Below are 26,284 nucleotides of genomic sequence, written 5' to 3'. Positions count from 1 at the left end.
TTTCTGCTCTTGTGCTCAGTCATGGAATATTATTTATGCATTGATAATAGCCTTTATACTGAATTTTTTGCATAATTGGAAGTATGTGCTGTAAGCTGAGCCAAACACATTTTTCAATGATAAAGAGGTATATCACTGACTACTAGAGAAAGGAAGGGTGAATGCAGTACTCTTTTATGGTGAAAGGGAAATCAAGTGGGAAAGAAGGATCAAGAATTCAAATACCTTTCATCTGAAAAATCCTGTATCCTACTTTTTCCTTCACCTTTATATTGTCTAAAAACCTGTTTCACATTGCCAAATCTACATATGGGTATTTATTCCTACGCAAAAAAAAAACCAAGCAATTCTTACGAAGATGATCAGGGGACTGAAGCACCTCCCCTACGAAGGCAGGCTGAGGGAACTGGGCTTACTCAGCCTGGAAAAGAGAAGGCTGTGGGGTGACCTCATTGCAGCCTTCAGTACCTAAAGGGAGCCTATAGACAGGAGGAGAGTCAACTCTTTACAAGGGTAGATAACAGCAGGACAAAGGGAAATGGTTTTATGTTGCTTACTACGCAGTTGCATACAGCTAGCTAAGCTCTTAGCAAATTTCTACACTGTGGCTACATTAGCAGCTCACTAGGGATCCCACCTAGGATCTGGTATATTGCTGGGAGAACACTGCTTATACAACAGATTATATCTGCTCTATCTTTAGTTCCTGACAGCTTCCATGAATCTTAGCTCAACTTGACAGCAGCTTGATCTGACGGCGTCTGAGAAGCACTGAAAGAAGCCAGAAACTAACAGTAGATTTGAGTATCTTTTGCCAACTGGCCATTTCACAAGTGCTTAACTCACCTGCCAGCCCCTATTCTCAGTAGAATTCAGGTCTTTTCAGGTTGGACAGAGCTCAGGGCATGGCTTTAAAGAGGAAGAAGGAGAAAAACCCAAGCTGTGTTAAGCAAAAATTCCTTCTCTAATTAAACATAGCATGATTTTAAATGAGGTGGGATAAAACTTCATTAGGTGCTAGTAATTTGATAGAAGATGCCGAGAATGTTTAATGAGCAAGTGTGAGAGAGTAAGATAAGAGGTAATGAACTAATTAACCTTCTGGTTTTGGCAGGATAATATTCAAGCAAACAAAAGTGAAAATCTATATAGGAAGTGCCTTACCAGTCTCTCAGTGACTGCCAGCCCATTTTTAATTTCAGACTACAATTATTAACTTCAGTCTCATGATGAGATACCAGTTAGGAACCTAGCATTTTTGCTAATAATGAGAGATGTCTTTTATTAAGGTTCAGAGTAAGTGAGGTGAGTTCAAAGAGGTGCTCAAGAAGGCTAGAAGCAAGCTGTGTCTCATCTCTAAAACTTTGTAATCTGGTCCTTAAAATGCTCAACAGCCTTCTTGTCTGAGGATTCTCGTTCTTGGATGTCAGAGGTGGTACAATTTCAAAGTGATTCTGAAAACTGACACCCCCTTACATGTTGAATTCATAAATAACAGTTCTGGGAATTAAAAAACTTTTTTGAAAATTCTTATCTGGTAAAATTTTTTTCAAAACAGAATTCAAGACGTTATGAACCTGAACTTGCTTTTCAACAAAGCAAATTTTTTTTTTCTATACAGCTGTATGTAATTCTTGACCAAAACATTGAGAACACTGATGCAATCTGAAGATTTAACATGAATCTTTTTGGGAGAAAGAAAAGAGATTAATTGGATTTAGGAAATCTTTTATTTAAAAGAAACATCTAGGAAATTTGACTGTACTCATTCACTCAGTAGTAGAAAATCTTTAACTAACTTATGGGAGAGAAAATACTGAACTTTCTCAGGATTTTGCAAAAAAGGGACAAAGGAGTTATAAGCATTGCCTGGAAGGGATAGAAGATATGGGAGACAAGACTTTACATAGACAGTCAGACAATGATTATAAACATTTTCTCTCCTCAAACACAAGGTGCCTACAAAGAGGCATTTTAATCAATGGACAGCAGTGTTGCTTCCTCCCATGGCCAGAAATGACAAGTAAAGAGTTTTCTATGATGTATTCATTCTCATGAAAGAAAAAAAGCATTCATTTCAGTCATCTGGAAGCAGTTTGCAAACTCAGACTGAATATTGTTCAAAGTTTAAGTTACAAAACTGACACAGTTAGCGCTGATGGTTCTACTGTCCCTCTACCCTGCCCAGGCTGTCCCTGTTTTCAAACAGCCCTGTGGTCTGCACCTCAAATACTCCTCTTGTGCTTTCAGTTTCTCCTCTTCATGTTCTGTTTAGAAAAATTATTCAAAATCTGTGGGGGAGGAAATAGATTCAGCATTTTTCACTGCTTGTATTATTACCACGCTATAAAGCAATTTTACTTTTTGTTGTTGTTGTTCAATAAATATTTAATTTCTTCTCTTCAAGAGGGAAGGCAATGTGATGACAGCTCCTTGGTAGCTGTATGTTTTCGAAGAGGTGACACAGTAGGTGTGGCTGCTCCCTGATGGTGGATCTGAAAACTGCTGCAGTCATCAACCACCTTCACCCAGGAACATGAGGCACAGCTGCACATTGCTGTGGCTAAACTCCCTGCTGACAGTAGCAATGTAGTTGTCTTTTCCTAGGTCTTACTTTTTCAGTGATTTGGGTGACATTCAACAAAGTAAAAATAAGTGAAGAATTGGATTTGAAGTGCAAAAGTTACTGCTAATACATTTTAGTTAGGAATTCCTTTTATGCAGGTCTTCTGCGAAGCGTGCATTTCCCTCTGGCTGCTTGTCGCTATCTAGATGCCAATCTATAGCATCAGAGGCTTATTTTTCTTTATTTTATTCCTTGCTTTTTTTCTGCAGTGGATGCTACATGTGCTGACATCCCTTTGAAAGTAATCAGATGATACTCCTCACAAAGTTTATATTGTCCAGGTTAATGGCCTTCAAAAGCATATATCTTTCTTTTACATATTTTATTGAACATAGGGTCAAGGTAAGATAATGTGACTGTGTTCCCTAAGGTGATCAGTCTGATAGACTATTTAAAGTGAAAAGACAGGCAAAAATCAGATGAGAAATGAAAGAATGAAGACAGTGCTAAATCCTGCAAAAATGTACAGAATGTTTTTGATACCTCTACCTACGAAAAGGAGTGAAGGACCATTCAAATCTTTTTATGCCAGTGACATCCCTTTCATTAATCACACTACCATTAAATAATGTGATAATCAGTCCAGGAGCAGTTGCCATCTGCCATCACAGATCATGATTACAGTTATGAATTAAGCAGAGTGAGGCAGCATCGCACAAACATCCCGCAGCACAAAAAGAACCTGACTTGCTTCTCATGAGCTGTGCTGCTTGTCCAGCACAACCCAAACACCAAGTAACCTAGACTACCTGCTGTGAGAAAAAACACACCAATCCAAATTTCACTACACAGTTACTGCCTTCATTCTCTGATTCATTTTCCCAGCACTTAGAATATATTGTGAGGACCTTTTTCTCTGCCTCTTTATAGTAAAAACTTTGTAGCAAGAGCTGTCTCACTTTGGCATTCTGCATTTTTTTTGCAAAATAAACATTTACAAATTACTGTGAAGTGACGAAAGTTGATGACATTCTAAAGAGCCTTTCAAGCCCACCTGTCATTTTATGGGGAAGTATTGCACAGGTGAGGAAAAATGATGTTAATGCAGTTTGCTATAAAGCTTTTAAAGCTGTCCAAAAAACTCCCCTAGACATGAGAACTCCTGTAGAATGTCTCCTGCCCCACCCTTCACCAGCTTCCCTTGTGCTTGTAGAAAAGGACAAAGCCTTTCAGACAGAATCTTTCCTCTAGTGATGGGCGAGTCAACCCGATAATGACAAGATTTTGGAAGCCATCTGTTCTGGGAAAAAAAGAGCTCTAAACCAGCTCTCAGCATGCAGCAAAATTCTTACAGCTGAGGAGCAGTGATAGGATTTAGTACAGTGATGCAGATGGGAACTACTTTGATCATCTATATACTCTTTCAAGCCCTAAATGTTTAAAATATCAGAAAGAAACACCAGGAAAACAGCATAGTCCATCTTGTCTTCTGCGCAAGTTATCTTTGAGTTTGTACTCCTGAGATACTCAATTTCAGTTAGGTTTGAGTGAAAGCTTACTATTCAGAATAACTCTTGGCTTTGTGGATTAGTGTCCCAGAAAACGTCTGTAGAGACCCCTGCAGGCAAACCTGGGATGCTGTGCCATGTGGCAGCTGCCTTGGCAGCGCAGCAGGCAGCTGAATCACTCTGCTAGAAGCACAACTGGATTTAAGGTCTGCTGTTCCCTTCAGCTGCACTGGTTTAACTGCTCAGTGATTGCTCTCCAGCATACTCTGTGATGTGTGCTGGTTGATAGTAGAGCTCCTTTCTGTTATTCCAAAAATAGTTCATCTGACTACGCTGTAGACTCAGGGCTTCAAAATAAATCCCCATGGCATATCATTAGCTTAAGCATCAGCAGCTCTCCAGCTTTAGTACAGTCTTTTCTAGCTACTCAAAAGGGAATTTTTAAAACATCACTTATCTAAGGCTAGAGCCATTCATGTGTGGAAAGATATCACACTGGGAGTAAAATGTGAGTTTAACTCAGGATTTAACAATGCAGAAATACATGCCATTTAGCTAATTGTCCTGAAACAAATTTCCCACAGCATAATGGATTCTGAATTGCTCTGCACCTTAACGTAGCCAGTTAGACCTGTGCAGGGCAACAAACCTCCTGTGTCCTACAGTGAAGGCACACAGCAGCGGTGCCAACAGTGGAGCTCAGGTGTAACAGATGGGACATCGCATCAGAGGAATGGGCATACTTGTCTGGGACAGCACACAGAGCCTTAAGAAAATGCTACTGAACTTCTAAAAAGTTAGCATTAGTGGTCTTAACAATAGAGGGGCAGTTTGACAGAATGGTATCTGATATGGAAGTGCAGATGAAGCAAAGGGGTGAAATTGAATTTCTCTATGTGAAAAAAATGACACCCACTGAAATTCATTGACATCTGCTGAACGTTTATGGAGCCCAAGCAGTGGATGGAGCACAGTGAGGCAATGGGCAGTGTGTTTCTGCAGTGATGGCAGTGACAGTGGGGCACCTCCACCAGTACAGATTCTTATGAGCACAGCATGCAGGCTCTTGTTCATGGCTGGTGAAAATGCACTGCTAATGGTCGTCACTATGTTGAAAAAGGAGGTTTGGAACTGATAATATGCTTTATGAAATAGTGCTATTGTGTTCTTTTTATCTGTTATAGTTTCCATGGGAACAAAAAGGAGGCATTACATTCAGAACAACAGACCTAAACTGGCTTTGTTGTGGTTACAACATATGCAGGTTACTGAGAGAGGCATCAAATTAATGTTTGTATGACTAACAAATAACAAATACTATTACAAATTAGTTACTACTTTCCCTGGCTGACATCTTCAGCAATGCCTTCAGCATGTTATTTCATGCATCATAATATATTTATCATACCAAAGGGTTAAAGAGCCCTGTTTCCCCAGGATGCTATTTAAATGGCACTTGAGATAATATTCAGCACAATACCAAACTCTACCTAAATATTTTGTTATTTGTCTGCATGCTGTACATTTAGTTCTGATCACACACGACCTACTAACACTGATGTGCAGTTAATGATGCTGCTTTTCAAAAGGCTCCACTTGTCTGAAACTGTCCCTTGCACTGTTTCATTTTATTACTGTGTTAATCTAATACCACTTCAATTAAATGTCTTTCAGAACTTTTATTGGATTTGTTCACTAAACAAGAGGAAGAGCGTTTGTTTATCTTTAGTAAAGAGTATTAAGAAAAAGACAGCTATTTGGTATGAAATGTGATTAAATCCTTTTTAGCCATATAGGGTAATTTAGGAACAATATTTAAGTTCAGGAAGGGTAGCTGTGAATTCAGGGGTCTAGATGCACAAGCAACTCTGACAGCTCCTGCTGTACAGGTGACCAACACTTGGCTGCCACCCTTCCTTTGCCTGCACATGAAGCTCTGGCTGTTGCTGGGACAGGGACTGTGCATTCAGCTCAGAGTGCCCAATATGACAGTATTTGCTTCATAAAACCCAGGTGGATACTGATGATGGGAGGATGACTGAGGGATGAGTAATTGCTGGTACCTCTAGAGAAATGAGGTCACCAACATTTTCCTGTGTTTGAGAAATGAAGAATTAATCTTCTTAATTAACTGTAGCATTTAAAATGCCCGTTCTGTCCCTTGAGCTTGCATCAGACAGTTATAGGAAGCAAGGGGGAAGGCCATGTGAACATGGTAACTTTCAGACACAAAAATAACATTCTGCCCTGCAAATCCCTTCTTGTAAAGCTGTGACACAGCATTTCCTTGTATCATTCCACTAAAATCAGTCGTGCTACAGCTGCCTGTTAAGAAGCTACTGGATGTGGCCTCAACACACATCACTGAGCTTAGTCACTGTTGTCCAATGCAGTTTCTATGACCTGTGCATGTTTGGTGTGTGAGGTTAATTAGGGAGAGGGCTGCTCCTAAGCAAAGGTGGAACAAGCAACCTTTGCTATAATCTGTTTTGTCTTTTGAGATACATTATTAAAGAAGGAGCCTCAGGGAAGAACCTGGCAGAAGGATACCCTCTGGTAACAACTTGACTGGCAGCAGTAATACAAAGTACATTAAAAGTACCTGTGAAAACTTCCTATGCAGTAAGGTAGAGGCAGTAATTCCCTTTGTTTTAAAAGGCACCTTAGCACAACTATTTCATAACAGTCATATATATCTACTAACGTTATCATATGATACTAAGCTGGTTTATTTTCTTCTCTGCAGGATGAAAAGAATCAGGTCTTAACAACAAACATCTGGCTACAAATGGTGAGTTCTGAGGAACAAAGCATGTTTTTTCTTTCTTTGTTCTTTGCATTTAATCTGGTGCAGGTATAAATTTTAGGAAGCTTCCATGCTTCTGTTCTGTGTCTCAGTACACAGTGCACAAAGCTAAGGTGAATGGCAGTCTGCAAAGCTGAGATTTAGGGCCTGATGCTGTTTCAGACATTTCTGAAAACTTTTTAAGAAACTGAGTCACCACAGCTGGGTGAGTTACAAACTCACCTTAGCCGATTTAAGCCACTTTAGATTAATCATCACAGGATATCCAGAGTTCCAGGAAGGTGCAAGTTCCTTATCACCCACTTCAACAAATCCATTACATTGTGGTAAATCATTTATCTGTGAAAAAGAACTATACATGTATGAAATGCATTTCATCTGTTGTGATCAGGACTCTGAAAATCACCATGTAGTTCAGGAGGAAATTTATTCCAAAGAGATGGATTATATCATGCTATCTGCTGCTGTTGTCCTACCTGAATGCCTCTGCTGTCCTGTTTGCTTTGCTTTCAATCTGTCTCCGTAAGAAACTGCAGGAAGATTTTAATTAAAATGGACATGCTGTTCTCATGTTGCTCAAAATACTGTTTTTTAAATATAAATTATCATCTTATTTTTACTGTGAAAAAGAATTTTTAATAATATTGCTCCAAATTCCATTTCTCAGTTGTATGACAAATGTGTATTTGAACATACTTTCAGTTTCCAAACATTCAGCTGTGAGCACTGTATTTTTCCTTGTTTCCCTGTTTATTTTGCATACATATGGTGTTTGTTTTTCAAGCAGTAGCTTTGTTTTACCTTTTGTTGCATTGTTTACTTTCTACAGTTGTCAGAGGCTTTTCAGACTTAACATACCTCTATTACTGCCATAGATGGCACAGCAGAGAACTTTGCCCCCCATTAACTCAAGGCTGACATTACTGGGAAGGAATGTTAATCACTTTTTAATAAATGGAACAGTCAAGATCTCTGTAAAACTATTCGAATTTTTCTTTCTTTAAGATGAATTAGTGAGAGAGTTGCTCCTAAGCAAAGGAGCCTACACAGATTTATTCTGATGGGATCAGTTTTGGAATTGGTTTACCACCTAAGGTTTAGAATTAAAAAGATGCCTCTTACCATACTGACTACTGGCCTCCTAACCACAATTTCTACCATAGATCTGTGTTTCACAAAGATGAGATACAGCATGGCTGTTTTTCCATACTGCAGAGGCCAGGATGAGAACTGGCATTTCATTCCCATCTTACAGAAACAGAACTGCATGGGCTAAGTAAAGCTTTACAGAAGAGTTTCATTTTTCAAGACAAGCATGCTGCTTCAGCAGAAACTTTACATCTTTCTGTTTCTTTAATTAGATCACTTAGTCTAAATATATTATTTTTCCTTTGACTGTAACACTTTTATGGAGGATCTCTCCCACTCAGTGGTAGGCCTCAGGAAAGAAATGAAAGACTATTTGGATGACCTAGAAAAAATAGTGTGGCTATTCCATTTGTTCACAAAGAAGAATTGACTTGGAAGAAGCATTCAGTTCGTGCTTTTTTAGAGGCTTATTTAAGAGTAAGATTAAAACTGTCAAACATAATGTGTTTTTGGCTTTGAGTTGTCACAAAAACAGTTGCTGTAATTACTGACCAGGAAAAAAAGGTGACAATTCATACTCAAGAGGCTATCAATTATTTTCCCTCTCCTTATCCTTCCTGAGACTTTTTTTTTCCCCCTAAGGAAATTCTCTTTTTTTTTTTAAAATGTATGTTCACTGTATTTTTTTTTATTTATTCATCTTAGTATTTACTGTGTGAGGAGCATGTTATGGTCACATGTTATGGCAGATCGCGTGATGTAGCCACTCATCACGGCCTGTGTACACATTAAAAAAAAAAAAGAAAAAAAACCCAAGTGTTTCTGTATTCACTGTATGCTATACAGATTCAAAGCATACTTATGGCAAACATACAACATTTTATTGTGCTAAATAGTCCGCAGTGAGAAGTTTTTCCCTGTATATGCATCTTCACTCACTGTTTTGATATGTAATGCATATAGTCAGAGATGTATACTACATATGTTTTGTCTAGTCGTCACAGAAATACCAAAGTATGAAGAACTAACTTGGGAGAAGGGAGAATAAATCTAGTTTATATGCAGACTCTTCAATTGTTGGCTCTATCTACATGGCAATACTGGTCAGTATCAAAATCTTAAACATATCCAAGTTTCAGTAGGAGCCTTGCCTAGTCACACAGATTAATATTAAACCAAATACCCTTAGATGCTTGCTTTTCTAATCTGTATCAAACATGCTTTAGCTACAGTGGAAACAGTAGCTCCAAAGTTAAAACAAAATTGGACAGCTCACATCCAACTTGATGAGAAACTGTAGAAGTTGGCAAAATGGAGCAGTCCCAATCTGTTTAGCATAATTTCTAATCCAGACTTCAAACATAAGTTTGCTGTCACCCTTTGGATTGCCTTTATAGCATTCAGTGGTGCTATGTGCTCTACCATACTAGCTACAATAATTGCTAGAAGCTGCTATAATCAGAAATTACTGGATATATTGGCATTACTGTAACACAGTTCAGATGGCAATCAACCTGGGTGGGAGACCAGTGAGCTGCTCAGCTCCTCCAATCACAATTCTGTGATTCTGTGATTCTGTGATTCCATAGCCCCACAGCCCCAGCCAAGGCCCACTAGTCAGAAAGTGATTTGTTCTGACAGCTATTGAAAAAGAGTATCCCAAAGCCAACGAGAGCCCACAGATTTAAATAGGACAACTCAAAACACACTTCAAATGGTTTATGTTACTGGTAAAATAAATAAATGAAAGTATCATAAGGATCTTGATATTTCTAAATTCTACACAGGATGAAGTGGTAAAAAGTTCAGTATAAAATAATATAAGGTAAAAGTGGAAGTAAAAATCCTGAAAACATAGATGAGAAGCCATCAATCAGTTCATAGGAGATGTGTATAGATGGGCATGAATAAGATTCATAGTTTGTAATTAGTGAAAAGAAAAAGCTAAGAGCAGAAATATTGAAGATCTCTGTAAAAACTACTATTTAGAGAGCAAAAGGGAGAAAAGCAATTCACAATGCTGGTGATTTGTTCAGATGAGAAGGAGCTAAAAACCGTTAGTAAAAACTACATGGAAGCACATGCCAAGAAACCCAGATCTAAACCCTGTTGTATTGACCACACCAGAATCTATGCCTATACTGATAGCCATACTGCCACCAGGGCAGCAGCCTGCAGTGCAGGAAGGGAGCTTCTGCAGCAGCTGCTGGACACTGCTTCAGAGGTTGGCTCATCTCAGGCTACAGGAAGTGCTAGTATTAACTACTCAACCATTTCAATTGCTTTTGCCTATCAGCAGTCTGTTGGCTGCTCTACCACACATCTGTAATCAAGTTATTACAATGTAGGAATTGACAAACATAGAAAACAAAGTTGTCTCTGAAGAAAAAATGTAATTGAAGTGAAGTATGAATTATAAAACAAAACCTGCTGTGTCCCAACTTGCTACCTGAGCAAGTGAGCATTGTTCATGCTACAGCATGAAAAAATAGAGGCATCTCAAATCTTCTTTTATAGGCTGTTACGTATGCATTGCAGTGTGAGTTGAAAATGAGATTATTATGCTTTTGAGTGAGCTCTTGGTGGCCTACTCATCCTAAGTTTTTCATTGTCAGAATCTAAATAATAACCCGAACAAGAAAGCATGTATTGTTTCAGACTATATTGTCTGGAGAGCTACAGTAAAGCAATGAGTAAGCTGATCTAACTTTCTGTCTGTATGTCTTAGTACTGGACAGATCATTACTTACAGTGGAATGTGTCTGAATACCCTGGAGTGAAGAACGTCCGCTTTCCTGATGGACTGATTTGGAAGCCAGATATTCTTCTCTATAACAGGTGGAAATACTTTTATTTTCCTGTGGGGAAGGAGAGAAGATAAGACAAATGACATAGCCATCTAATCAAAATGGCTAAGTTCTGAGCATTTGGAATGCTAGAAAATAACCATTCTCTTGTTTACACAATGGGAGGTCATATTTGCAAGTACTCAGTAAATAACAACATCTTCTCTACCACCAATTCTCATTAGAATCTATGTGATTATTGGAAAACCAGATTTTTCTGGCTCTTTTAGTAATAGAGATAGTGATAATTTTCTCTTGAGGTTTTTGTTTTGTTTTGTTTTGTTTTTCTTGTCTAAATGTTAACAATAACTTCAAATCTGACTTGTGGCTGCTTGCCTAATTTCACTAGAAGCAGGACAGTGAAATCTTATCTTACAGCAGGTAAATGCCTGTAAGAATGTTTGCATTTTTGTACATATTTCAAGCATTAAAACAGTCTGCCTAGGTTGATGATGGAGTCACTGTCCAGGAGGTGCTCAAGAAAGGTGTAGTTGTGGCACTGAGGAATATGGTTTAGTGGGTATGGTGGTGATGGGTTGGGCTTGATGATCTTAGAGGTCTTTTCCAACCTTAATGATTCGATGGTTCTATATCTATTTTTAGTGTCTTTCCATATTCTTACTACAAAAATAGCTAGACCTTAAGCTGCTCTTTTCTTCAAACTATCTGTTCTTAGTTGGGCTTACTTTAGGAGCAGATTACCTTCAATCTGCTAAAGAAACATTGTGTCCAGTGTTTCCTATAAGATGAAATAGTAATGAATCTGAATCAATTTTCCTTATGTCCCTCGCAATTAGACAATGAATTGTTTGCTTGCACTGTAACTCTTCACACTTTGCTGCTAATGAGCAAGACCTGTGGGTGTGCCTGTACTTTCTAGGGCAGTCTGAATTTTGAAGAGCAAGTGGGTCTTCTTGGTTTTAATTATTCTATACTAAGCAATTGCAAGAGGAAGCCCCAAGGAAAAGCATTAAGTTCTTCATCTCCAACAGGCCTAGATTAAGCAAGACCTGCCTATGCATACATTATATTTCAAAAAATTCACTTGCTGACACCCCAGTTTCCTGCTGTCTGTTGTCTCAAGATGAAAGACCATTTCTGCCTCTCTGAGAGGCTTTGGTCAGTGTACACCGTGCACATATAGCAGTGCAGTCTCCTGTCTGAATGCTCAAGTGACCTTTATAGGGATCATTTCCTTGTGAGTAAAGGTCTTCTGCTGTCTCTGGCATAGATATAACCACACAGATGAAATGCAAAGTCGGGGCAAGCAGCTCGCAGGTCAGTGAGCGAGCACTGATTTCTGGTGTCTCTCTTCAGAATTATATCTCCATGCAGGGACTACTAGGGAGTCTCCTTTCCCATCACAACTGTCCTGTTAAAGCACTGGAAGATGTCTGCTCTTTAACAAGTTGTCCTTTTCTGCTGTTATGATATGCCTTCTTGCATTTCCCCAGATACTGGAAAGACCATCTGCTTTGTACATGCTGCACTAGTTCTTTTGTGGAAGACAGGTTATATATTTGCCCATGCAGGTGACAGGAACCTTTTGTCTTCCTCTGTGTCTCTGCCATATGCTCAGAAGACAGCCTTGTGCTGAGCATCACCCCAATTCCCCTTCTGCATGGCAGGAGCCGCCTTGTTGTTGCAGCAACACCCATACAGTAGCAGGACTCGGCCTGTCAGCTGCAGCTGTGCTGTCCCTCTGCCACTTACTGATCACCTTTGTGATTAATGTCACTATCACAGCTGTTGTGAATTGCAATGCTATGACAACAGCACACAATGACGGCGTTTGACAGCATACTTCTCCCCAGGGCTAACATGACTGCTTTGCTTACAGCATGCGTCTGTGCCTCTCCCAAAGGTACAATTACCACTAAGTGATTTGAGGGGAGCTCTACTCAAGTTCCCCATACTGTAAGCGCCTGTCAGAATCACTTCTTGTTTCTGGTTCAAGCACTGCAATTAGTGCTTCAGTTGTCCATACACCAGCTGAATAATGCTCTGTACATAAACAGTACACGTGCTGTGTATTCCTGAACACATATATCTGCAATACTGACCTTGCTTAATGTATTTTTCACTGTAAATTTGTTATTTTGAGTATCTTTTCCTATCTAGCTTGACTTCATAAATGACAGCATTCTTGGGAAAGTCCCACACATCAGTCCTTTTCTCTTTCTCAGTAATACACTGGGTGTGCCATGCAGCTGGTACTCTACAACAGCAGTCTAGAAGTTTCCAGAGGAAGGCATCACACATACCACCTACCTGAGAGGCTTTCAGTGCATCTGACGATTTTTGCGTCAACATTTAAGTATGTGGATCCAAAACTAAAGTGTGATTTTAGCAATTTTCAACTACATTTCATAATATTCATGCAACCATGCTAACTGTAGCTGAAGCACATTACACAATGAGAAGGATAACTGAACACCTGGAAAACCAGCAGCTAGACTGCCTTTTATTACCTGCCTATTGTAAAGAGACCGGGCCCAGTTTGTCTATGGGTTTTTTGAGGGAAGTGAATCTTGGCCTGTGTACAAATGATTGCAGGACCGGCTGCATTAGTATCGTGTTTGGCCCTCTTCCACTTTGCTAGTTTTACTACATTTATTAGAAGTTCCTATTTCTGGTGGTATTATTTTTCAAGTGGCCACACAGTGCTCTTGAGTTCATGGAATAATGAGAATTCTGGTAGCTATGCCTCAATTTCATTTTTCCTCTTTTATAACCCTGAGATTCTCCAGATAAGTCCCAGTGGAATTGTATCTGGCAGGTGTAGCTGTGTCATCTCAATGTCTCGCAGCCTATAGCTTTTTTCAAGTCGTTATACTTGAAAAAGAAACGTAGCAGAGATAATTTTCTATCATTATATTAAAGTACAAAATCTCGTCAAGCAAAGGCTTTCTTTCTTAGCATAATCCCAACTGAAGCACTGCATTTCAGAAAACAATCAGAAGCTCGGTGTAGAAAACCATATGCTCCTTTTTCTGAAGAAAAAATATTTTCAGGATATTTAAATACTGAGTCGAAGTATCTTTTGATGTTCTTTTAAAAATATTTCTTATTAAAACCCAAACATATGGCAATGAAACCTAGGTTCCTTGTTCACTTCTGTGTTCATTTTTTAAATGTTACATTTACAAATGACCAGGAACAACAAACTGCAAGGTCCTCAAAGCAGCTTCTGGGGTTCTAAGACCTCTGCTCGAGGGAAAAAGACTCGAATCTAACCTAGGAAGCTAAGAATTTTATTTCTAGTTATTGCTTTCCACTTGTAAGCAATTTGTTCAGTATGGATATTTTCCATAAATTTGAGTATGTAGCTTGATTTTCATAATGTAGCCCTTGTTAAATTTAAATTACTGCAAATACTTGTCTATATCCAATATAGAAACCTGTTGCAGAAGTCTGATTTGCTAAGGAAACAAGAATTACACAATTGGAGTGTATGCATGCATGCACACCTGTTTGTGTGCGATTCTTCTGGCCGCCCCTTCTTTCAACGTCATTTGAAACCATTCCTGCAAAATTTGGCAGTGCAATGAGGAGACATCTTAGCAGTACCAGTCAGTACCAGTTCCTTACAAATGTCAGGAAAATGGGCAACCAAGTTGAGGAGGGAGAACATTTAGTGCTCCAGCCAGAAGAGAAGCTGCAACACGAACTCAGTCTGTTAAGCATCGGAGAATCCAGCCATGAGCTGTGAAGCTGAAGGAGAGTGGCCTGCATTCCTCCCATTGACAAGAACCGGTTTGCATTTTTCCCTGGGATCCATTCACACTACATATTCAATATTTAAACTCTTCATCTCATTTTTATAGTTCAAATTAAGCAGTTGCAAAGACACTAACAGATGACTTTCAATACTGCAAACCTTCTACTCGCCACTGGAAAAAGTGCAATTCCAGATAGGCAAGTAATTATTTGGATAGAGCTTTTCTTGTCTGCATATTTCACAGATCAGTCCAGATATCTTATACACATAATTTGTTTGAAATATAGAAGGCAAAATGTAAAGACTAAGATAATGACTAAGATGGGCTTTTAAGATACACAATTTTGTATCAGAGTAGGTCAATTTTTTATTTTATTTATTTATCTATTTATTTTTGAGAATATTTCAATAGGGCCTGCTATGCTACTGGAAGAATATTCCCCTACTATACTTACTTTTTTGCTAGAATCATGAACATTTCACTTTCTCCCTATCTCAGATTCTCACCATATTTTTCTGACAATGCTTTACAAGGTGATTAGGCAGTGATAAGATAGCAGCCACTGCTGGGCAGGGACCTGACACCTGCCATTGTCACACAGAGCCAGCACACGCCTTTGGCTCAGCACGTGCTCTGGCTGCAGCAGGGAGCCGGACCGGGATGTCCCTGTGCACATTTGTGTGTGTGGAGCTGTGGGCTCAGCACCCTCCTGCTCCCACCATCCCTGCAAGGTAGATATCTCATCTTGCTCTCTCTCACACAAATGAAAACCCAAGAAGGAGCCGCTGCTAAATGTAGGCTGCAAGAGAACAGATTTCCCTGTACAATTGCTTGAGAAGTTTTTTAAAAGTGCTTACTATCCAAATGGAAATCAATAGAGCCATGGCACTGCAGCAAATCCCACAGGGTAAATGAGCAGAGGGAATGAGGTGATTCACCTCAGCTTAAGCTGTTAATCACGAACAAGTCCAATAGTATTAAGGCACTTACCCTGAGGCCACAGAAAACTGGTGCCAGGAATAGAGCTGACAAGCTTTATTTTGGGGAGAAAGAATCCTTTTATGAAGAAGAAATATCTTCTCAGATATTTTGAGCCGAAGTCCATATAACCCACTTTGTTTCTTCCCTGTTCTAGTGCTGATGAAAGATTTGATGCTACATTTCACACTAATGTTTTAGTCAATTCTTCGGGACATTGCCAATATCTGCCACCAGGTAGGCTGTTTCCATGACATAAATTCTGATAACTCGGACTGCTTATATACGGTGTGGTTTCAAATTTGACAGAAATTCATTGGTATTTTACTTATCTAGCCATCATCTGCTAGATTTAAAACTAGATGCATCCTGAATGTGGTTAATGCTTTTGTATGAAAACCACCACAGAAGATTTCTTATTGCCATCATTTAAATTATTCTGTCATAATACGCTATTACAGAAGCATGGAAGTATAAAAGAAGATAAAAAATAAAAGCCCTTAATGTAAAAAGTTACTGTTTATTGAATCAAAAGTAATGTCTCAATAAAAATGTATTTCATTAACATAGCTGTTTCTCCTATTCGCACGTTACCTTTAAAACGAGATGCTTAGGAACATGATATGGGACATATCATCTATTTGAAATGACTCATTGAATACTCCATCAAAACGGTTTTGAATCTGGAAGGAACACAGTCTGTGTTTGGTCCTTCGATATCTGAACTGTATCACTGAGTCTCTGGGTGTGTTTCAGTGGATTTCTGTTCCTGTTCCCCAACTCAATTACCACAGTTCTTAGAATTAACTCTGATCAGAATTTTAGATACTATGGCAATAGAGCCAAGTGCTTTCCAGGCAAATTAAATCTGAGATCTCCAGGGGACATCAGGGTTCACTTCTTATTTTATCCAGTAACAGAAATAAGAGAAACACTGTGTATACTCTGCCTCATTTCTTTCTAATACACAATATCTAGAAAATGGAGCTCTTCTCTGAATCATTTCCTACTATGTGCCTAAATGTAGTTCAAAAATAGTTTATAACATCAACACATTAATAGTGCAGTTCTTTCCCCTTTCGGTAACTGACTTTTGCTTTTCACATCTTGAGACACAGCTGAGATTAAGTATGCTTTACAAGTAAATGCCAAAAGATGCAATGTAGAACAAGATCAGGTTACGAAAGAGACACGAAATTTCGTGGAATGAGCATTTCAATTTAGTGTTCTTGTTTAAAATCCAATCTAGGCATATTTAAAAGCTCGTGCTACATAGATGTGCGTTGGTTTCCATTTGATGTTCAGAAGTGTAACCTGAAGTTTGGCTCTTGGACATATGGAGGCTGGTCCTTAGACTTACAAATGCAAGAAGCAGATATATCCGGCTATATTTCAAACGGAGAGTGGGATTTAGTAGGTAAGCTCTTCATTATTTATTTACACTCTGAACTTGCAGCCTTGCCAGCACTTCACTGCTGAAACGGGTAGAATAACAATTGAGAAATTAAATTAATAAATGACCATGCTGGTGGTGTTTAAAGCTGTGGGAACAGACTTAAGATGAGAATCAACATTAAAATTGAGTTTGAATTCAGTATACATTTTTATCTATTTTTCCATTATTACCTGATAAAAATGACTTATTTTGGAATTAAATTTGAAGAAGCAGCTTTACCCATAGCAAGGCTGACAAAGCTACATTTATCTATTTCTAAAACAATCACCCCATAATATAGAGCCTACTGACATTAATGTTGTGTGTTCTTCCTTTTCCCTTTTACACAGGAATTCCTGGGAAGAGAACTGAGAGCTTTTATGAGTGCTGTAAAGAACCATACCCAGATATAACATTCACAGTAACTATGAGACGTAGGACTCTCTATTATGGACTCAACCTTCTTATTCCCTGTGTACTGATATCAGCACTTGCCTTATTAGTCTTTCTGCTTCCAGCAGACTCAGGAGAAAAGATCTCACTAGGTAAATATTACCAAATGAAGAAAGTTTTACTTTTAAAATTTCTTTTTGAACAACCTTAGGAAACAAGGAGGAATAGTTTATGTGTCCTATTCAGGCTCATAAACTTTTTTTACTGTGTGTGATCCTGAAGACCAGGTGTCACTGTTTAACCTTTGCTGCAAGCTTTAGGGGACACCAGAGTTGTGAAAGGTAGAAATTCCCACCACCCAACCAGAAGCATGATGATTCCTAACTATCATCCTTCAGAAGAAAGGTTTCATTTTTTGATGTTTAATTGCAAAAGGAAAAACTCCACATTCACTGATTAAAGCTTAAGCTTACAAATCTGCATTTCAGCACCTCAACGTGGCATTCTTCTTAATGGTTCCTTTTAATAGCGAGTCATGTTAAGAGCCTAGGATTACTTTTTGCCTGCTCAGAAAGACCGATTCCATTTAACTGCTACATTCTATTTTTAATAGCAATTTAAAACTAAATTATTGGCTTGTGAAAGAAGTCTGATGAGTTTAGATACTTGATCCTTAAGATGGTGGTTAGATATGCAATGAAACATTTTGCCTCATTCAACACTGCAAATACACTGGCTTCTACTAAATGAATGCAGCTGCTAAATACTGAACATTTCTCCAGAAAGCAGTTAAACTGAGTAGTGGCCTCCCTAGCCATGAACTCCCTCCACATTTTTAAGATGAATTCTTTGTTCCTAAATCCTTTTCCACCTGACAGTGGTTCCCTGTTGTTTTAGATGAGTCCTGAGAAAATAACAGGGCCCCGTTCTGAGAGATGGGGACTAATGAAAAATCAGCTGTCACACCTTGCACACAGCCACACGCAGAACCCAGCCACCAGTACTGAAAAACGTCTAAGTCCATCCAATACAACAAAGCAAATTCTTTTTCAGGAATCTTATGCAGTACACTACCTGAAGCTTCCAAACCAATTAATCAAGTCTCATAAGCTCAAATACCACAAATCACATCATGTTTCTAAAGCAAATGAGGAACAAGAAGTATTTTGATTCACCTCAGCTAATTAGCAAATAGTGATAAAACCTGAACAATTACAAGGATCTAAAAATACACACACCCATGCAAGTTGAGAAACAGAGTACATCAAAACTATCCTAGTCACAGTGGTGCCCTGGGCCAGCACTGCCACCAGCTTTATCACCCTGCCACTCTGATCCTGTGACTGTCAGGGCAGGACAGGAGCACCAGGGCTGCTGGCCAGGGGCACAGTAGGAATACAGCTGTCTGGCCGAGCACACTGTCTCATGTTCACTTGCTGCCACTTGCTGCCTTACAAGCTACTGACCTCCTTCCTATTTCACATTTGTTTTTCAGGCATAACAGTTTTATTGTCTCTCACTGTCTTCATGTTACTCGTGGCTGAAATTATGCCAGCAACATCTGATTCCGTGCCCTTAATTGGTAAGCTAATTGCAGCTTTTATTCACTTTTATTGTATATCAAATGAGAAGCAGTGACTTTGCATGAAAGCCAGCAGTAAAGCAAGCTACACGTAGAATGGCCTGCTGCAATTGAAATAGAAAACAGTGCTCAGGATTGACTGTGCTTGAGTGTGCAGCAGTGACTTCCTCAGAGACAGAAAGTGCCTGGCCCCTCAGTGTGTGGGGAGCGAGGCAGAGACACACTGCAGGAAGGAACACCACCACCAGCAAAAGCAGCATAGCCAGAGCTTGCAAGGAGCCTCAGACCTGGAGATAGGATGGGACACTGAGAACGGCCGCAGGGCTGCAGCAGGGGATTGGCAGTCCTCCAACAGGACTCCCAAGTGGCCTACATTTCCTCAGTGTAAGACAGCAAGTGTTGCCAATTGAAGAATGTCTCATATATGTGATGCTCTGTACAACTTCGGTACTGTCTGGTCTGCGCAAAGTAAAGAGAGAAGTGACATCTCATTTTTGGAGAGTGTATGGGAGTCAATTTCCCATAGACGCTGCAGCTGAGACACTACTAGTGAGGCATGGGGAACATGGAGCTGGGCACAGTGAAATCTTCCTAGTGCAATTGCTCAAAGAGAAGCAGAAACTTTTAAAAAGAAATGCAACAAATCTCTAAGCTACTGATGAAAAAAAATAAAAGAGGACCACTTTGTCAGTGTTGCTAAGGAAAGGCAGGTGCTCGGTTCCACTGAGACCATTACTGAAGGTTGTCTGCCCTCTGAAAACAGCTGCTGTCTGCTTTTGAGAAATCTTTCACCAGTACCTGATGTCACACGTATAGCACTACACTGGAAAAATAACTTCATGTTACATTTACGTGTACATAAAAACACTGCTTATAATAGATATAAAACAACATCTGCCAAAGTATACGTCTATAATTAACTGTTTATTTTGCAGCTCAGTATTTTGCCAGCACCATGATTATTGTTGGCCTCTCTGTTGTTGTCACTGTTATCGTTCTACAATACCATCATCATGATCCAGATGGGGGAAAAATGCCGAAATGGGTAAGGTTTGATTATAATGCTCTGTCCATTGCATAAATGTTCTGATCAGAGACACATTAGCTAGTGATTCATTTGTACTACTTATGACTAAATAAAAATCTATGCATATATCCTTGCTAAACATTTTGTTTTGAAAGGCAGTTTCACCAGAAATGATGTGTCCAAATATCTTTCTTCTGAGAGAGTGAGAGAACATAAATTTATTCATCTTACTTCTATAATCCAAATCTTCTTTACGACAGCTAGAAGCACCTCAGCATTTTGCTGGACCCTAAATGCATAAACGAATATGATTTTCAAATAAGCTGCATATGTCAGAAGTGAAACAGGTAGAAGGAAAGAGCAGGGTGCTGGTGGAGATTACAAATGCCTGAAACAGACTAGCATAAAGGTGCAGCCACTGCAAATTAGCCAATGTGACAGAACTGACAGAACTGTCAGTTGCCTACAGCACTCTTGTTAAAGATGGCTACTGAAGTGAAAGTTGCTCTGAAAATTCTGATCTTCACATCTGTAGTCGACAGCATCTGTAAAGCACAGAAAACAACTGAAGTGTTTTGCTAAGAGTGATCCACGGGTTCAGTTGGACTCAGTGATCTCAGAGATCTTTTCCAACCCTAATGATTCTATGATTATTTAGGGACATCGTTCTATAAGTGGTTGTTTTTACAGAGAACATCAGTCTCCATCTTGGAGTTACTAATTAGTGATGAGTATCAGCTAACCATCCAGTCTTACTGCCCAACAACTCACAGCAGCCTGAAGCTTCAGTGAAGGTGGAAAGATCTCTTTTTTTTAATCTCTCTAGAACTTCCAGTTATTATCCCTGCCAGCAAAAATAAATAAATAAATAAAGTGCACAGAGCAGTGCCCTGCAGACAAGAAGTGATGAGATATTCTCTGGTCCGTTCAGGGGAAGTGACTTTAAAATAACTTTGAATGAAGAGAATGAAAGGTATGTATCTCCAGTGTGATGGCTGAAGAGATAAATCTGTAGTGCTGCATCAACCACCAGAAAACGGCACTGGAGGTACACTGGTATTGAGAAGCTGAAGTCCACTGGAATTTATTTGGATACTGCTGTTCTGCACCAGGCTGTCAGTTAATAAATTACTATCTTTCTACGCGAGGCAAAATAGCAGAGAAAGAGTAACAAGACAAAATCTATATTTAATTGGAATGTTTGCCTGGATATAACATCTTCTCTAAGTAGTAATTCGCAGTCAGAATAAATGGATCAAATCTAATATTAATTACAGTGCAAAATTTGTATATTATATAAGGCAATAATATTTCATTACTGGTCTGGAAAAGAAACATTGGAATGAGCTCTTAAAATCTGATTGAAATAAATAATAGAAGCTTGCATCTGAATCGGAACAGTCTCTGGCTTGTCTGCAGTTTCTGTAGGGCTGGATTAAGGCAATGTGGAAAACAATAAAATGATACACACTAATTAAATTTGCACAATTTTTTTTAAATCAAAGTAATTTTTCCACTTTTTCTCCATGTTACATACAGATCTGTTTTCTAAAATCTACAGTCAACTGTCATGAAAGTAATATGAGAACAGAACTGAAAGACTGTAAAGGTTAATGGTCTATTCCAGCCCTGCACAGCATCTGTCTTAGCAGCCTCCTCCGAGCAGTAATGCCATACGGATTTAATATTACAGTTCTTTCATTCATATTTGTGCTTTAATTTGCTAACTGTCTAAAGCAGAGCTACTGAGACTATTCAAAAAATAACTTATTTGATAAGCATTTTTTATTTATTCACTGTTTATAGTAAAGGTAGAAAAGACTGCCACATTGCTGCTTTAGCATAGGGAAAAATTAATGGAGACTCCCAGCAGGGAGGCACTCCCTGAAGCGACAGTCAGCCTGAGGCAGCCCACAGCATGGCTGGACTAAGAAAGCAGCCTCAGTGAGTGGCAAACTAACCACTAATCTGAAAAACACTGCACCATTTTCTAAAACTTCAGCTCAGACTAAGCAGAGTCCACGGACCTGAGAGTAACAAAGGCTATAGAAACACAAAGAGCTACCAAAGACAGCAGCTGTGTCACAAGGTGCTTATTCTCTGTAATTTTCTTCCAGACAAGAGTCATCCTTCTGAATTGGTGTGCTTGGTTTCTGAGGATGAAGAGACCAGGGGAAGATAAAGTGCGTCCTGCCTGTCAACATAAACAGCGTCGATGCAGCCTGTCAAGCGTGGAGATGAACACTGTGAGTGGTCAGCAATGCAGCAATGGGAATATGCTGTATATTGGGTTTCGAGGGCTGGATGGGGTTCACTGCACACCCACCACTGATTCAGGGGTGATCTGTGGGAGGATGACCTGTTCACCAACAGAGGAAGAAAATCTTCTGCACAGTGGCCACCCCTCTGAAGGCGACCCAGATTTGGCTAAGATCCTGGAAGAGGTCAGATACATTGCAAACAGGTTCAGAGACCAGGATGAAGAAGAAGCCATTTGCAACGAATGGAAGTTTGCAGCCTCTGTAGTAGATCGGCTCTGCTTGATGGCATTTTCAGTCTTCACCATCATTTGTACAATTGGTATCTTAATGTCAGCACCAAACTTTGTAGAGGCTGTTTCTAAAGATTTTGCTTAACTTCTAACTATGATTTGATTCTCTGAAGTATCAAATGTAGCAAATAAGAGTGTATTTTTTGGTTGTTTGTTTGTTTGCTTGTTTTTAATGAGTACACTGTATCTCACTGTCCTCTTGTCTTTTGCCCTTCCCCCTGCTCCCCTAGCACCCCTCCGGTCCTGGGTTCCTTTCTAAAGGGCAGCACCCTTTCAGAAGAGGAGTCAGGGATCCTTCTCCCTGGGCTGTGTCCCCAGCTCTTCTGAGCACCTTGCTGTGGGAGATGCAAAGTGAGTGCAAGTCCATTCAGAATGAAAGGATAGTGCTCGGGCATCTTCTATGCATTTCAAACTGGCTAGTACATAAATTAATAGGTAGGTAATGCCAGAAATGTCATTTCTTCCAGAATTTGCTTTAAAAGATAGCAGTTAGCCCTATGTTTTGGAAAGGATTAAATCTGAATGAAACTCAAACAACAGAGGAAAAAAAAAGAAGTAAGAACATCCTGCTATTCAGTCTCTGGTTCTTAGTATGGGGCTCACAGCTCACTCACAACCAGTCACATTTTAAATCCCTCAACGCATTTTGCAGTGAGCTTATGTGAGTGCAGAGGATTCTGATTTTTACCTGAGACATCAGAAAGATGAAAGTCAAGATGAAACAGCACATATCTTGTCCTTCTGTCGCTTCCTGGAAGTGACAGACCTAGAAGTATGGCCTGGATTCTTAAAAAGACTTCCCAGTAATTGCGGTGTTTATTACAACTCCCTTCTTTCCAGAAAAACATTCTTTCAACTAATGACTTCTGTCAGTTTTCACCCTTTACAATGACATAAAGCAAATGAAGTATTTATGATGGCTTTACCTTCGTTTGTTAAAAATAATAATAATAATAAATTATATACACTTGTCTCTTTACTTTTTCTGCACTGAAATCCAGTTAACAGTAACTGTCCTGTACAGTCTCAAATGTAATGACAGATCCAAAGCAAAACAAAACAACAAACCATTAAATCATCAGACCCAGCTTTTCATTTCAATGTGAAATGTTTGATCTGTTGCTTGCTTAGCCTTTTATAGACCTCTTTTCATTGAGCCACCATAACATGACCTAACAAGAAAACTGCATCCTTTCTGCTCAGTTTATCATACGAAGAGCATTAATGAATTATAAATAATATGTATAAACTATACATACATCCCAAGAAAGATTAAGTCTTAAATACAAATTCTTTTTAATAGTGCTGAGAATATCAAGGTCTGTGTGTATAGAATAGCTAAGAACCAGCCTCCTACTAGTATAGCAGTATTCCTGACCATGCTGTAAGTGGTAAAAGACACGGGCAAAGATTACTTTAGCACTGACTGCTTGCTTTGTCCTGCAGAACCCTGACTTTTGGGCTGAGGTTGACAAACACAAAAATGGAGGCCTGTTGTGGTACCATGTTTTTACCACGAGATAGAAACTTGAGGCAAGTCTATCTCCCAAGGTGTATTAAAATAGTAACTGAAATACTTGCACTCCCTAGACGTCACTTTCTTTTCCAAGGCCTGCTTCCCTGACAGCAGGAAAATCAAATTGCATGCCAAGCAAGCCCAGACTCACTGCAGTCCTTCACCAGAGATAGCCCCTTGCTCAAGCCCCGTCATGCCATATGAAAGCAGAAGTGAAAAGTAGCAGGATATTTCTCATGGTTTGTGAATTCTGTCTTCATAAAAGTTCATTCAGAATCTCATACTGCAAAGATGTAAAGCATTTGAGTCCTTCTTGGAATCCTGTCTTGAAACTTTGAAATTCTTGTGTGAAGAACTTATTTTTTCATGAACAATTATTAAGAATTAGCCACACAATAATTCCTGCAGTAATTTCTAGTTTGTAGATTGCATATAAATAGGAAAATATGAGCCCAGTCTCGGAATGAGTTTTGTTCCTTTGCGAATGACACACTGTGACACATACTGCTCTGCTGAGCAACATTTCTAGAACAAGCTTCCTGATACAAATGTTGGTTAGCATCTGTATTTTTCCTTCTAAGTAAATAATCCTAAGTAGCTATGTAGAATGTTCCATTCAGTCTTTTTTTTTTAAAGCACCGGGGTTTTGTTAGATAAGAATGTTTCAAAAGGAAAAGATGAGTGTGCATGTGTGCGATGGGATGCAACTATTGCGACCACATACCATCTGACACACGTTACACAGGAGGCAGGAGGACAGCCCTCTTTCCACTGGAATCTATTTACATCTTCTGTAGAAGAGATCTTGCTAAGTACAGTTCTTTAAGGGAGAAGGCAAAAAGTGATTTATGAACTGACAGTAAACTTGTTTATTAAGAGCAGATGCATCTGCACTTAAAAATTGCAGAGAGGTGACTGAGCTTTGTTGTAATTCCTGCCTAAGTTTGTATTTCTGGAATTGCACTGTCAGTAAATACCAGGAGTTAGACAAACTACTTGTAAGACACCAGCATCATGCCTACCCCACTGCCTTTAACATTGGAAGGAGTAATGAAGATGCACCAAGGAGAAAAGTGAATTCTAGTTTTCCCACCATCAGTACAACCCATAAGGATTTGGTAAGAGCATGGTTATAAACCTTAAACACAACAGTGACAGTCTTATTTTGCACCTACGAGTTAATTTTTCATATAACTGAGCTGAACAAAATTGGTATGTTTCTCGTGTGTGTCAAATATTTGTGTGTGCACTAAACAGTATTTTGATCTAAATGCTGAGGAAATATTTATAGTTCTGGACATAGAGATGGGAATAAATGCTGTATACAGTATGTGTATGTAATACTATAGACATATAAGGATCTGTTATGATTTTAAGAGTCCAGAAAAATAGGATAAGCAAGTGGTTCACCACAGCTAAGCTCTGACTTGTCTGACAAATTGAGAAGTTCACTCCAGAGGTCAGCTGTCATGTACAATACTGTGTGAACAATGTATATTACTTTTTCTGTTTTTATATAGAATTGTATTGAATATTTTAAAAACTTTTTAATATTTAAAAACAACTATTTAAGCATTAATGCCAAAAATGTTCCAAGCAATTTTAAAAGGTTAGTTTTAAAATACAGATAAATTATTTAAACAGTATTTAAAATCATAAATTATTTTATATAAGAATTGATAATACTATATGAGACTCTTTTTAAAGGTTTCTTTAAATTCTCTTTACAATCTCCGTAGCTGCAGGATGTAATCTCAGTTCATCTGTGACAATTCTACTTTTCATTTTCTTTATCAAGAATAGAAGGTAAACCAAAGTCATGGGTTTTTTTGTTTGTTTGTTTTCCCTTTTGTTGTAGTCTTCTACATTAAGAAATACTGAGTAGAGGGCATTAGAGAGTGATGTTACATCTGTCAGGTACTGACTGTCATATAACCTAATCAATACTTTTTCAGTCCAGTACAAATAAAAGATTTAGATCAAGAGAATTTTGATTCTTTTTCATTTTTCTAAGACGGAAACAAACTTAAGCAGTAAAGACCATAAATAACCATAAAAGAAAGAGAAATGTCTTTGGAAACAGCATTCTGATGAGAAAGCTCTTTGATAATTAAAAACACATCCTCCTAGGAAACCAATCCCACACCAAATACATTTTACCTTAGTCATACATGGGCTGTCAAAGTTAACTGAGTAGGAATGAAATGCCAAATATGCTTTGGGCTTGCCTCAATTAATTCTCCTTAAACCTTAGCACAGAAAAAA

The 26,284-nt window shown here is 38.8% G+C and overlaps 1 protein-coding gene across 1 annotated transcript; it reads left to right on the top strand.

Annotated features, from left to right (window-relative positions):
- The first annotated feature begins 6,824 nt into the window (after window positions 1-6,824).
- On the top strand, window positions 6,825-26,007 carry CHRNA7 (cholinergic receptor nicotinic alpha 7 subunit). The gene is made up of 8 exons (XM_031555272.1): window positions 6,825-6,865; window positions 10,698-10,807; window positions 15,673-15,752; window positions 16,765-16,932; window positions 17,301-17,495; window positions 18,839-18,925; window positions 19,861-19,970; window positions 22,070-26,007. Exons 1-8 carry the CDS (start codon window positions 6,863-6,865, stop codon window positions 22,586-22,588), a joined length of 1,272 nt encoding a protein of 423 aa, XP_031411132.1. The 5' UTR covers window positions 6,825-6,862; the 3' UTR covers window positions 22,589-26,007.
- Window positions 26,008-26,284: the final 277 nt, after the last annotated feature.

This window comes from Meleagris gallopavo, chromosome 12, assembly GCF_000146605.3.
Source record: "Meleagris gallopavo isolate NT-WF06-2002-E0010 breed Aviagen turkey brand Nicholas breeding stock chromosome 12, Turkey_5.1, whole genome shotgun sequence".
NCBI lineage: Eukaryota > Metazoa > Chordata > Aves > Galliformes > Phasianidae > Meleagris > Meleagris gallopavo.
Note: the sequence above shows the minus strand (reverse complement) of the source record. Positions and strands in the feature narration are given on the sequence as shown.

What these genes read in the sequence shown, in the direction of transcription:
- CHRNA7 (XM_031555272.1), top strand. An exon ending in TGATTCCGTGCCCTTAATTG is followed by an intron (nt 18,926 to 19,860) that starts GTAAGCTAATTG and finishes TTTATTTTGCAG; the next exon opens with CTCAGTATTTTGCCAGCACC. An exon ending in GGGGAAAAATGCCGAAATGG is followed by an intron (nt 19,971 to 22,069) that starts GTAAGGTTTGAT and finishes ATTTTCTTCCAG; the next exon opens with ACAAGAGTCATCCTTCTGAA.